At 44.3% G+C, this 14,378-nt stretch overlaps 1 protein-coding gene across 4 annotated transcripts in view; it reads left to right on the plus strand.

Moving 5' to 3' along the window:
- Positions 1-14,378, plus strand: part of ELOVL5 (ELOVL fatty acid elongase 5) — a 70,498-nt gene that overhangs the window by 41,645 nt on the left and 14,475 nt on the right. For all 4 annotated transcript variants that reach the window (XM_089918619.1, XM_089918618.1, XM_022582138.2 and 1 more), the window contains exons 2-3: positions 3,353-3,418; positions 6,564-6,751. In XM_089918619.1, coding sequence (XP_089774745.1) covers positions 3,361-3,418; positions 6,564-6,751 — 246 coding nt within the window. In that variant the 5' untranslated portion in view covers positions 3,353-3,360. The remainder of the gene's footprint in view (positions 1-3,352; positions 3,419-6,563; positions 6,752-14,378) is intronic.

Genomic DNA, 14,378 nt, shown 5'->3' on the forward strand with positions numbered 1-14,378 from the left:
CAGCTAAGGAGCCGCCTCCCCTGCCAGCCGGTGGCCACGAGCTCCCCGCGCTGTGGGGTTGATTTCTGTGAACCCCAGTGGGCGGGGAGGGGAGGACAGAGGGGAGATGGCCCCAGGCCCCTGCCCCCAGCTGGCCCTCATACTGGAGTGCCCTTTCTCTCCGCTCTGTGGTCACCATCTCCGAGTGGCGACTGCATTTTCCAAAGTAAATTTTTGCTCCGTGATCCCGTCCCCTTTACCCTGCTTTATTTTTTCTTGCTGACGGTCACTTAACGTACCATATTTTACGTGTGTGTTCCTGCCCAGCCTGGAATTTTGTTTCCTGCTGCACCCGTCAGGGCCGTCCTGCCTCTGCTCCTGGCACGGGGCACGTGCTTGGTAAGCGTGTGGTATGAATGAGAAATGAATCCATGGTATTAAGGGACCTGGACGTGTGGCCGGCTGGACAGGAACTCAGAACTGTGCTGAGATGATGAAAGCAAACCTTTGCTGGAGAAGCCTCCTGGTGACCAGTGTAAAAACAGCCCCTTCTGAGCAGGTCACGGGACGTGTCCAGTTGTGGGCGTGGCCCGGGGAGAGGCTGGGGGAAGCCATGAACGTGGCCGCGTCCAGCCCACAACCAGGCCTCCGATTCCCCGGCCAGGGACTCTGCTGGTTAGGGCCTCATGTTCCCCCTTCTCAACATAGACGTTTCAGGAATTATGAGCAACTCTCTCTGAAAATTACTACTGTTGTGATTGTTTGGCTAGCTTTTTCACGTGTTCCCAAGTTGGATGGTGAAAAGTTCTGCAAGCCTGAGAGAATTCTCAAGCTGAGAAGAAATGTGGTCTAAGAACAGCTGGGCCCTTACTGGCAGAAGCGTGTGGAGATGTTCCGTCTTAGAATGAGCCCCTGTGCTGCCACCTCCTGCAGGGCTCAGGACGGGTTCAGATTCGGATCATTCAGGACAGATGGCCTGTAACAGAAGCCTTCAGTATCACCACATACTAGATCTCGTAGTCTCGTCTGGGGGCCTGCTGCTGGGTTCAGTGCGATTGGACTGAAATTTTGCCTTGTGTTTAGCCAGGCTGCTTTTCTGTTGCCATGATGTCAGCATTGTCATCTTTGTAACGATGGGTCATTTATACCCATTCCTAGGCCTCATTTTTTCCCTAAGTCCACGAATGTTCTCCCCCCACCTCCACCCCACAGGTCTGTTTCCTGTCATTTTTGAGCATTCCTTTACTTCTGTTTCCAGCTTTTCTACATCCTCCCTACATAGAAACCAAAACTGGTTACAGGCTCCCGTGAAAGGGCTCTTAGTTAAAAATGAGAAGCGTGTTCTTACTGTTTTCGTCAGGTGTGTTCCTGACGTTAGATCCCAGAATGCTGTTACTTGCTAGGACTTTTACAGCTTGTTGTTAACGCGTATGTGCATCATTTCCAACATCTGCTTGTTGGCAAACTCGGTTGGTTTTGGTGTTCAGCACGTGCCTTCTCCCCCATCGTGAAAATCTAGTCTGTTCTAGGCCTCCAGGCGAGCTCTTTGTGTTTTTCCCTATTCAACAATCCTTTGTACACAGTAGGTTTAGTACGTTCATTTCAGCCTCATCTTTCATGCTCAGATAATGCTTCACGCTGACAGGTGCCTCCCTCCTGAGATGTTGTCAACTGTCCCACCTTCCATTGCTGCCCCCTGCGGGTGTTAGGACTTGCATTGGATGTTGTGGGCTCACTGGTGGGAGTTTAGTGGGCAGGGCACACGGACGCTGGCGGTATCCACTGTGGAGTGGACCCTGCGGCAGACACACAGCAGGAAACCTTTATGGGAGGGCTTTCTGCGCGCCAGGCACTGCTCTAAGGACCTTAGGCGTATTGATGTATTAGATCATTTGCTCTTCTTAACAGCCTGAGGGGCAATTATTATTTCCCACATGTTACAGGTAGGAGGCTAAATAAGTTGTCCAAGGCCATATTACTATTAGGTGGAAAAAATGGGTTTCAAACCCAAATTGTCTGATAAGGAGCCCAACGTGGAGCCTCTTAATCACCTGCCAGCCTGTCACGCTTTTCTACCTAGTTGTGTAACTGTTGAATGACAAAGGTGGCATATCTAATTGTTGGCACTTGGGTGTGTGGGAGCTGGTGGCTTCTTGGCTGAGGGAGTCCGCGCCCTGCAAGTCTCCCCCCAGGGCAGGACAGATGCTGGAACGGAACCCTGGTCGCTGCTGCTTTCAAGGTGTCATCGATGGCAAAGGATTAACTGCCTAGTTGATGAAACCAATTTTGCCTTTGCCCTTGGAAGCAAAAATATTTGTGGTTATTTCTATGAGAGTAATGACCAAGACAGTTAAACGTATGCCTCCGAACTTTAATATAGAAAATCTAGTCAATACACAGATGAAAAGATGCTTTGCTACCCTGTAAATGTAAATCTTAAATGGGGGGAAAATAGGGAGTTTTAAACTCTTAAAGATGGAGGTAGGTCTGTAACCAGTGATAGGAGATCATCTCCAAGATGTTGTCAGTGAAAACAATCAGCAATATTTTTCCAAGCCTTTTTTTTTTTTTGCAGTTACCACAGTAAGAATATATTTCACATCGCAGCTGAGTACATCATACTCATAAGTACGGTACAGTAACACTGAAGATTCGTGACATTCATTCTCACTAACGGCAAAGCACTGCGATAATTATGATCAGTTTATTATTTCTAATGCGAAGTTGACTTGATCATCTATTAATGGGTTGTGACCAACAATTGTAAAAACTCCCATTTGGCATGACTTCTTTTGTGCTCAAAAGAGAGAAATCTCTGGAAGTATACCCAAGAAATGGTACCAGTAGGCTTCTTCTAACAGTGGGGTGGAGGGATTGTGTTGGAGCAAAGTGATGAGATTTTTCTTACCTCCTCTTTTCATTTTAAATGTTTGAATTTTTTTTACTATGGACGTGAGTTAAGACAGTAATTAATAAAAGTACCCAGCAGAGGAACTGTCTTCTCCCTGTGGCGGTCCTATTTGCCCTGATGGGCTCTTCCCTGTCTGCCTCCTTTCTATCCAGTTCCATCCTTCTCCTCACTGAGATTTCAGCTTCACGGAGAGAGTTTTTACAGAGCTGAGAAAAGAAGCACAGAAAACTGGCGCTTCATTTATAAAGTGAATTCGCGGGATTGTGTCTTTTCTTTTGATTTTCAAATTAGAACTTACCCCATAAGTTACTTTTGTGAGTTTAAAAAGAAATTGTTTGTACATGAGGAACTTAACCTTGTCCAGAGCATGTTCCCTGAAAAGAATTTGTTCTTGTTGTTTTATGAAAAAATACAAAAAGCATTTTGAGTAGAGATTTAATCAATGTCTCTTTTTCTTAATAGGTTTTAAAATGGAACACTTTGATGCATCACTTAGTACCTATTTCCAGGCATTGCTCGGCCCCCGAGGTAAGGTGGTTTTGGGTTTTGCTCCCCCCTCCTTCCCCCCAGCTCCTTGTTACAGGCACATGTAAATATTGCATGAAGACATTCTAGAAAACATGAGCATTTTCCAGTGATTAGACTAACGCTTTGTCCTGGATACCAGGGGCTTGGAGTCCTCTGAGGTCCCCTGGCTGCTGGGGCAGAGACACAGGTGCTGTGACCCTCTGCTGACTTTGGCTGGAGCTCAGCTTTGCCGTCAAGCTTGCAGCCTGAGAATGCCACAGATTTCACCACTACTGGTGACATGGTTTCCTCAGTTCTTGTGAGTCTTCAGCTGAAACTGACTTCCAAAATGCACTGCTGCAATAGGAGTTAAAAACTTTTCCCCTTTTACAATTCTAAGGGCTTTTTTTTTTTTTTTTTTTTTTTGCGGTACGCGGGCCTCTCACTGTTGTGGCCTCTCCCGTTGCGGAGCACAGGCTCCGGACGCGCAGGCTCAGCGGCCATGGCTCACGGGCCCAGCCGCTCCGCGGCACGTGGGATCTTCCCGGACCAGGACACGAACCCGTGTCCCCTGCATCGGCAGGCGGACTCTCAACCACTGCGCCACCAGGGAAGCCCCTAAGGGCTTTTTAATGTCCTTTGGTGTTGTGTCACGTCAATGGCTAGATATATACACCTGAGCTCTTTTGCCCTTCATCTTTCATTACCTTTTAGGAAGTAGGTCAGCTCCGTATTACACCTTCTTCTAATGTCATCTATAATGTCTTAGTTGTAAAGAAGGAACTTTGGGAGTTCCCAGGAAGATTCTTAGGAAAACTACAAGAGGCTTTTAAACAGATGAAAAGATTCTGTTTCACTTGTGGTTTTTAAAATACAAAAGAAAACAATAAAAGGAACTTCATCTGTTAGTAAGGCAGAGATGAATTAAGGCTGATACCATCTGTGATAATAGTGAGGGTGTAGAGAAAGAGTCTAACTTGGGGTGACCTCTCTGGAGGGCACTTGTGGTTTCTGTTGAAATTAAAATGCTCGTGTCCTTTGACTCAGCAAAGGTATGTATAAGGAAGGTCCTTAACAGCATCGCTTGTCAAAACTGGAAATAATCTAGAAGCCCATCCATAGGGGACAAGTCAAATTAGTGTGCAGCCCTTGGAAAAGAACAAGCCAGATGTATCTCTGTGTGTGCTGGTGTTGGGACGATGCCTTCTTTGAGTGTTGCTGGATCAAAAATCCAATTTTAAATGGCTGAAACAATAATAAAAATTATTAGCTTACATGATGTGACCTGAGTCACTTCAGGGGCTCCGTGATGATACCCAAGAACCCCGTTCTTGTCATTTCCTACCTTGCATCCTCGGTATGTCAGCAGCTCTGTCCTCAGGATAGGTTTTCCCACCTTTCGTGGTTGCAAGGTGGCCGCTGCAGCTCTAGGCTGCACCTCCAGAGGAGGAGGGAGAAGTCTGATCATTTGCACAGTTTTAAGAACACGTAAATTCTTCCCCAGAGCTCTTCACAAGCTGTCATCTCCTCAGAGTTCAGTGGCCACAGTTGCTCCACATGCTTATGTCTGAGCCAGCCCCCAGGGAGTGGGTTAGGTCTCCACAGTTGACCAGATCCCTAAGGATTTACTGCCTGGGGTTGGGGCCAGCCACCCAGGAAGTACTTGGATACTTGGTCACATAGAAGAATGAAGATCTGTGATAAAATTTAAAAAGCATGGTGCAAAACAGCGTTAAGTAAAAGGAAATGGGAGGTTTTTGTGGGCGCATTTATTATGTTTGTGATTATGTACACATCAACATTTGTAACAGTCTGATGTTAGTTGCTGCGGAGGAACTTGTTTTCTCAGAATTGACCGCTTCCAGCCCAGAGCTGAGAACAAAAGGGGTTAAGAATCATCTTGTTAAAGTTCACTGGGGGGGCCGCTTCCCTGAAGGGCTTCTGAGAAGCACAGTTCGGCAGAAACTGGCAGCCACCACCCTAGCATCACTAGTGGGGAGAGGGTGGAGGGCGTCTCCCTCTAAAGCCAAGAGGAGAAACACTGAGGGAATTTAGGGTGTCTGCAAGAAAGGAGACTGACAGTGGTTCCCCAAGCGGATGTATGCTCCACTTAACCTGTGCTTGTCCTACAAGGTCAAGGGAGAGAGCATTGGAGAGAGTAGCAAGATGGTCCAGCCAGGAGCTCAAAGAAGGGGCTGAGACACTGTCCTCACTTAGCTGCTGCTGCTTAGAGGATACGGAAGTGAAACCAGCATGTGCCTCTGAGCTCCACAGTGGGGGGGCCTTGGAGGGTATGTAGAGCGAAGGGCAGGCTACAGGTTTGGGGGCTCACTGCAGCAGGATGCAGAGGGGGACGTGCTGCAGAGGTGGCTTCCTAGGAGTCAGCCAGAGGATGGAGTTGAGTCTTGCAGGGGACATATAACACCCAAGGGATCCGGCTGCCAGGGAGTTTGTTCCCAGCCACGGGAGGGCTGTCAGGTTGCCGCGGGCAGCCACTTGGAGTGCATTTTTCCTTTTCCTCCTCCTTCCTGCCTAGGAGAGGGGAGGGGAGCCAGGGAGGTCCCTCCTGTGCCAGTAATTTCCTTGAATCAGTATAGGTCTTCCCTCTCAAGCTTCTGTTCTTCACTTACCTGGTCATTGCTGCTTCACCCTCACTTTTTAAAATATCATCCCCGCTGCTGTTGCCCATGGCACTCGTGGCAGACGCTGCCTGTTGAATCAGACGATCTCTGAGCTGGCTGAGTGGCACGTCTTCTGAGCCTGCGCACGCTGGGCAGACTGGCTGACACTGGGCTGGGATGGAGGGCTTTGGAGCTCAAAGACTGCCATGTCTAGGGTTTCCTTGTCCCATGCATAATTCAGCAAGCCTGGTTAATCAATCCAGTTAATGGAAAATTGAGCTTTCTCCTTGGTTTCTTTAAGATTCTTTGGAAAGGATTTTTAAAAATTATTTAGCAAAACCTGTGAATAATAACGCATGTTGTTATTCAGAACATGAGTGTGAGCCTCACCTTGAGGCTGTATATTGAAGACTCACAGTTCCTCTTCCAGTTGCTTTGCTGGCTTGGGAAATTTTAATTAATGTTTTAATGTTTGAAAAACATTGTTACTATTTTTGTATCTACTTTGTTAATCACTAAATGTTGTTTCTTTTAATATTTTCCAGATCCCAGAGTAAAAGGATGGTTTCTTCTGGACAGTTATATCCCTACTTTGCTCTGCTCCATCCTATACTTGCTAATTGTTTGGCTGGGACCCAAATACATGAAGAATAGGCCGCCGTTCTCTTGTCGGGGGATTTTAGTGGTTTATAACCTTGGACTCACGCTGCTGTCTCTCTATATGTTCTGTGAGGTAGGTCAGAGGTTAACACAGCTTCCTCTCACTTAAATGTACTCGTGTCACCGTCCTGAATTGTGCTCCTAAGTGGAGAAAGGCAGCTGCGTGGGGGGAGAGAACAGGGAGGGCAGGTACAGTAATGCGTTTCGAGGATGTTATAAAATCGATGTTTCAAAACGCCAGAGTTATTTGCACAAATGTGCCTTCTGGGCACATCTATCTAAAACAGAAGGCTTTGCTATGGATTCTTTTGTTATTTATGTTCTGCATTATACTCAGAATTAAAATTAATATTTTCAGAAATACTCTTACGCAAGCAGAACACAGAGTAGAAAATGAACAGAACGCAAAGAACAGATCTGTGAGCATTTTATTATGAAGCATTTAATAAATGCCTGGTTCTTGTTTGGAGGCAGCCGGGGAAGGAAGTGGGTGGAGTCTGCGTTTGGTATGTTTGTGGTCGGTCAGCCCTCTCCATCCTGATCTGATCACTGTAGACAGCTTGGAGCTTTGAGAGGTTATTTTTTTCAAAGCTAAGAAGAATAGATAGTGAGGTCTGCGTTTAGGGTTGGAATGGTCTAAGTTCAGGCCAGATTATTTTTTCTATAAAACAGTGATGTTGAAAACCAAATTTGATGATCTTGAAGGCTTAAGGAAGAGTGAAAGACACATCGGAATCAAAACTTAAGCCTCCTATTTTGACAGTATAGTCACTTAGCCTTTAAAGCTAGAAGGGGAGGAAAGCTCCCTCCGTGATAAGTAAGATTTGTATGCATTTTTAGGGGCAGAACTACACTGTTCAGGTTTATAGCACAAAACTACTGCTAAATCTCTGGGGCTGAGACTCAAGCCATACGTAAAACAAACACTTGCAAGTACTCCTGTTTGGATTTTTAACCTTTCATTTTGGCTTCAATTCTCCAAGGAGTAGTAAAAGAGAAGAAAAGGGGAGAAATCAATACGAATCTTGCAGTGAATTCCCCAGCAGCCTCGGACTGTGACGGGGGTCTCCCCGTGTGTGTGCGGGGGTGTGCGTGTGATGCAGGAGCTGGTGGGAAGCATGTGTCTGATCGTCAGAGGCACTGCCGCTGGGAGAGGTTTGGGTCTGGTCCCCCCCCCACATGTATTTCATAAGCCAAGGTAAAGGTTTTATGACTAGGCTGGCAGATGCTACTATCATCGCTTTTATGCCTGACAGTCTGTGAAATGCTCACAACTCCTGTTTTCCTTCCTTTCTGGCCTGTTCTAGAGCGAAAGCAGTTTAATTAGCCTCCGAGGTGGAGATTGCGGGCCTGGAGGCAAGGGCAGTGCACAGGAATGGGCCCAGCACTGTGCTCATCTCTGTGTTCCAGGGACAAAGCCGCAGCAAGCTGTCAGGTGTCTTAGAGCGAACCGTTTACTTTCCCCTACTTGATAGATGGTAGAGCCATTTCCTTAAGAAGGCTCTTATAGAGTTTATTATTACGCCTAGCAATATTCTAGAGAAAAAGTATTTAAGACTATTAAATCTTACAGAACTTAAGTATCTACCTGTCTCATATGTTTCTCAAGCCCTAGAGATATAATTACAACTTCATAATTAACCTCTCAAACAGGTAATTCCCTGGTAAAGAGGGGAAGAAGAGTGCTGGGTAGATCGCTTCCAAGTGCATGTGGCTGAATTTGGGGGGTTCTAAAAGCATTGTAATAGGAAGTACAGATTTCCCTCCAAGACAGCTTGGCGAAAACATTGGAAGATGTTGAGCAGTATCTAAGCCCTGAATAGAGAGATTCAGGAAATAGAGGAGGAAAATAACGTGCTTAACCCACAATTTAGAGTACATAGGGAAGTAATGGATGAGGGGGCAATAATCTTTAAATTAAATCAAGTTTATAAAAATAGGCTCAGATCAGATATTCCCGAGTTGAAAATAAACCCTAGTACCCACATTAGATGATATTTCTTTTTGATTTTTGTCTGACTTTTTTTTTTTTCCTGTACTTACATAAACCCCTCAGGAATAACCTTATAACATATCCTTCGTCAAGTTTTAAATTTCATTTTAGCTACTGGCTTTTCCTCTTTTTTTGCTTAGCATTTATAGTCCAATGAGTACTGAAACACGGGGCAGTCATGGCATTTTACAGCAGAACAAACTGAGGGGACCATGGAGCCCAGCTGGGCCCCTCACTTCAGGGAAACATCCCAAGAGTTGGAGCCATTGCCTGTGGTCACACCATTGGCATGGTCACAACGATTAGTCTTTATTTACCCACCTGCTTATCTACATATTTGGGTCTGTAAAGAATCTTAAAAATAAATATGTAGCCATTGATATTTCTGTTTGTTTAATCCTGTGGTATGAATTCTCAGCTGCCTTGGCAAAGTTTTAGGTTAATATAAAGAAAATTAACTGTTGCAAGGAGAGAAGAGAAATCTTGAAAGAGGGAGATAAAAAGGAAATGAGAGAGGAGTCAGGAAGTTTTAAAATGACTGGAAGAAGAAAAGTAACCAAATGACTGTCTTGTAACTGTGAAACTGAGTTTAAGGTATAGAAAGAGCTTGGTCATAGCTTCTGCACTTGGTAGAAAGAAAATTAAAAAGAGAGACAGGGCTTTACTTCTAATTGCCTCATAAACTTGGTGTTTATTTCTGGGAAAGAGGTCATAATCCCTGAATAGAAGTATGTTTGAAAGTGGTATGTTTTAGATTAGGAGTAGAGGACTTCACGGCAAGCATTTTTTTCATTTATTAAATTAGGTGTTGTCTAAGATCACAGTCAGTGGTAAAGCCTCGAAAATAAAATGTCAAGTTATAGAAGAGAAACAACTTAGTTTGCATTACTCACTCAGCTTTGTAAAACGGTGTCCTCATAGCAAACATAAACATCTTGTGTGCCGTTCTACCCACACCCCTACTCCTCCAGCCCCCCCCTTCCCCCCCCCCCCAGCTCCAGGGCATGTTTCATCTGAATGGAAGCCCCACTGTGTTTTCAGACTATCCACACATCTTTCCCTTTGTCCCCAAGATTGAGAATCCCCACCCACCAGATGCCAGATTGTGACTTTTCCCTCATTGTGCAGGGTGTACCTGGGCTGGACTCAGGTTTCCCCTGGCTCACCCAGTAGTATAACTCCTTAGTTAACATGTCAGACACTCAGGGGGCTGCTCTGTCCTGACCTGGAACTTTTTTGGTATATCCGCCCTGCTCCTGGCCTCTGGCCTCTCGTCAGCAAAGCAGGGAGGATCCAGTTGCTTGGTTTGTCACGGTCCGGAGGGGAGCATCCCTGTGCAGGGATCGCGGGTCTCAGCAGTAGCAGCAGGAAGCAGGGTCAGCACGCACAGCACGTCAACCTTGAACTTGAATGGAGAGAACTGCTGGCTGCCCTCCTTAGCAGCCTGCCCCAGTGCCCCATCCACTCAAACCCCCAAGACCAGGTTCTTCCTTTCTTTGGGTCTCTGCCCCACCTAGAAACTCCATTTCCTTCAGACCTAGGCCTGCCTCGGTTTGACAGTCCCCGTCTCCTTTCTGAGGACCCTTCTCAAGGTCAGTTCCTCTGTGACACCTTGAGAGAGCTTGGCTCTAGAGCAGTGATCCCAGCCTCTCCTGCCTCCCCGTGGTCCCGAGGAGCCTGACGCCTTCTGTCCCATCACGGTGCCCCTAGGGGTGCCCACGGTGCCTCCAGCCTTGCGTCTCTCACACACACCTCTCTGGCTGTAGTTACAATGTTCCTTCCACATCTTTTCCGTCCCCTTGTTAGCATGGCTTCGACATTAAGACATAAAAAAGCAAATGCCAGAATGACGTTTTACTTTATTTAATAAAGATAAATCACAGATTACAAGCAAGATTATTTTGATTGTTTATTCCCTTGCAGTTAGAACTGTGTGTTGTGAAGTAGTGTGAGAAAATTCAGTGAAATGATTCAAACATTCAGAACATTTAAAATGTAATTTTAGAGAATGATTGATAGCTAACTAGATAGGTGATCTGAATTGGCATAGATTCAAAACTTATTGTTTCTTTCCCTTTGCAATTTTTACTTAAAATTGTAAGTCCAAAACTACTTCAGAATATGGAAAATAAAATCATAGAAATATATTTATCTATGTACCTAACAAATATTGACATTACTGGTTTGAATTTTTTGTTTAAAGAGGAAATGACAAAAATGCATCTAAAGCACAGCCCCTTCACAGATTTGACTTTCTTCTGAAGTTCGTTTCTTTTCTGGATATGTTTGGGGTGTTTTTTGTTTTTTTTTGTGGTACGCGGGCCTCTCACTGTTGTGTCCTCTCCCGATGCAGAGCACAGGCTCCGATGCACAGGCCCAGCGGCCATGGCTCACGGGCCCAGCCGCTCCGTGGCATGTGGGATCTTCCTGGACCGGGGCACGAACCCGCGTCCCCTGCATCGGCAGGCGGACTCTTAACCACTGCGCCACCAGGGAAGCCCCTGGATATGTTTTTATACTTTTACTAAACATGTATGTATATGTGACAACTTACAGAATATTCTGAGACAATTTTTTTAACTTACATAAATGGTGTACAGTTTATACTCTTTATCAAATAGCTTTTTTCAGTCAGCATTATATTTTGAGAATGTATGTTGAATCTTATGGATTTCATTTCATTAGTTTTAACTTCTCTGTATTATTTCAGTGTTAGAGTTTATTATGCCATTTTATCCATTTTTCTTTGGATGGACATGTATGTTATTTCCAATGTAACAATTTTGCATTGAGGTCCTTGGAGAATTATCTCCCAACACTATCTTTCTCCTTTGCAGAAACTTCACTCTTGTTTTGCATTTTGCATTTTTTAATGTATTACAGAAACAAAATTGTATTATTTTCATAGTTATTCTCCAAAGCAGCAATTCTCATGTGCTTTACTAGCTAGAAATAAATGTATATGCTGGCATTTGAGGTAAAAAGCTTTTGCAGTTAAGAAGGAATTAAAAAGTATGTTTTTTTCTTGATCAGAAACCTTCCTCCCCAAACAGAAACAATGTTGCATTGAATGTTATTGGACATGTCCCTGTGTGCAAATTTTATTTATTTATTTATTTAGGCCAGGTATACACTTAGGAGTTAATGACTGAATCTTGACACTCTCTTGTCTTTTAGTGGGGAAATTTTAATCCATTTTCATTTAGTATAATCGTTATATTGGAATAATTTCTATCACCTTTGTGTGTATGTGTTTGTATGTTTTCTTTGCTCTTTTTTTATTCCTTTCCTGCTTTCTGTTGCATTTTTTTTTCATTTTACTGATTTAAAAGTTATTCTAATTCTATTATTTAGTAATTACCTATAAGTTTTTAACATGCACCCTTGACTTAATGAAGTCTAAAATGAATTACTGTTTCTACTCCTGAACAATACAAGGACCGTAGAAGATCTGGGCTCTGATCCCCCATCTTCCATGTTATTGTTGGCAGGTGTTTCATTCCACCTCTTTCTGAGGTCCTAAACAGTCATCATTACAGTCTGTGCTTACTGATTTTCTCTGCACGCTGTTCATTTGTGAAATCCATTCTTTCCTTTGAGGTTCAGTTTTCTTCTGAAGTAGTTCCTTTTCTGGGAAGGGTAAACTCAGTCCCTGTTTGAGCATCATTTATGTGACTTTATGCTTGAATAGTATTTTAGCAGGGCGTAGAATTCTAAATTAGCAGTTATTTTCCCCCAGCACTTTGCAGATTTATCAGAGAAGTCTGCCGCACTCCCATTTTTGTTCATTTTGTAGGTAGTCTTTTTCTTTCCAGATATTTCTAAAATTGTTTAAGAATGAAACAGAGTGTGCCTAGATAGTAATCCACTTTTATTTATCTCACTCAGGATTGTGTGCATCCAAGCTGAGAATTTCTGTGTTTCTGAATTTGGGAAAGTCGTCAGGCATCATATCCTCGATGCTTCCTCCTCCTTCACCAGCTCTGGCTGGAGCTCCTATTAGACGTGTGTTGGACATTCTCACCCCTACGTATTCTCTCTCGTGTTTTTTGCATCTTTATGTCTCTCCTGCATTCCTCTAATTCACTCGTATTTTCAGTTGTGTCTATTCTGCTCTTTCAGCCATTTTTAGTTTCAGTTACTATACAGTTTTTATTTCTTTATAAAAATTCACTGCTTGTTCTTTTTTTCACTTCATAACATGGAAACATTGGTTTTTTTCCTAGTTAGATACAACTGTGATCTCAAACTTAACCATTTGCTGTATTGCTATTTGAAAATATCCTTTAAAAATTTTTCTTCCAGCTATATCTGTGAGGTCATGCCCCTGGGAATAATTATTATATCAATGTTAATTTTTTTTTTTTTTTTTTTTTTTGGCCACACTGCACAGCATGTGGGATCTTAGTTTCCCGACCAGAGATCAAACCCACGCCCCCTGCATTGGAAGCGCAGCGTCTTAACCACTGGACCGCCAGGGAAGACCCTATGTTAAATTTCTTTACCTTTTTCAAAAACAAAAACAGGACAGTTTGTAGGGAGTCCCGTGTAAGCATCCCAAGCTAGTATTGCTGGGGTCATCTCAGGTAAACGTGTCTGCCCCAAACAAAAGGGATTTTTAAAAGAACTTGAATGTGAGCTCACGTCCTCTTTTCTGACTTACTTTATAGGGGAAGCCTCACCTTACAGTCAGGCATCGGTGGTGTTGGCGTTTCTCTGGTGTTTCATATAGCATTTCTGCCTTGTGTTAACGGTGGGGAGGTGGCTCAGCTTTCGCGCGGTTTGCTGCGTTGCCAGGACCAGACATCAGGGGTTTTCTTCTTTGAATCTTCTCTTGAAGATTTCCGACGCTGCTTGACGCGGAGGATGAGAGAAGTTGAGCATTTGACGGGAAGGGTGTTTTGCTTGTGCTTTCCGCCCCCTCTGTAATTGTGGCCTCGGTGCTGTCAGCACGTCTCCCCAGGCCCCCGACAGCACTGCCTCCCCGGCTCTGGCTTTGAAGGTCCTCGACAGAGCTGCAGAGCAGTTGCTCTGGAGACATTATATTCTAAACGGTCTTGTTTTTCTTTCCCTTCAGGCTTTCTTAAAATAGATATGTTATTGTGGAAAAAAAAATAGGATTTGGAAAAACACTTAAAGGACCTGGCAAGTAATTACTGAATTTTATTTAGAAATGATTTTGTTTCCCAAAATACTCTGAAAAAGACATTTAGTACTATTCTGCCTTTCCGCATTGAACAGAGGTTGAAACTCTGGTGAGATTAATACTTATAGGAAAGGCCCAACGATTGCCTAAAACACTTCTCCCTCGCAGTTCCCTTACCACTGAAACTCCTTGCTCAGAAAGAAGCTTCTCTCAGGGAGAAGCAGCACCTCAGTTACCTGCCTGTCCATTTACCTGGCACTGCCCTGAGGGAATGCCTGCAGTGGGAAGATGGAGAGAAGGATTCAGCCTTCTGACAGACAGCCTTCCCCTCAGCGACACTCCCAGGGGACAGGGAAGGGATGCCTTCCAGTAGAGAGGAAGCTTTGGCTTTGGTCCAGAGCCAGGCCTGACTCCTCTAAACTGACCCTACAGACCTTGGTAACTGAGCCTTACAGCTGGTGTAAAAAGGAACCAGTCTACAAATCCTCAACTAAAGCAGACTCAGTTTGTAAAGCAGGAGTCAGTAGGTAAGCTGGAGGTCTCTCTTTGTTTTTGTTTTTG

The sequence above is a fragment of the Delphinapterus leucas genome, chromosome 10 (genome assembly GCF_059928025.1).
Source record: "Delphinapterus leucas isolate spDelLeu-1000000601 "Yukka" chromosome 10, BTC_Dleu_Yukka2, whole genome shotgun sequence".
NCBI lineage: Eukaryota > Metazoa > Chordata > Mammalia > Artiodactyla > Monodontidae > Delphinapterus > Delphinapterus leucas.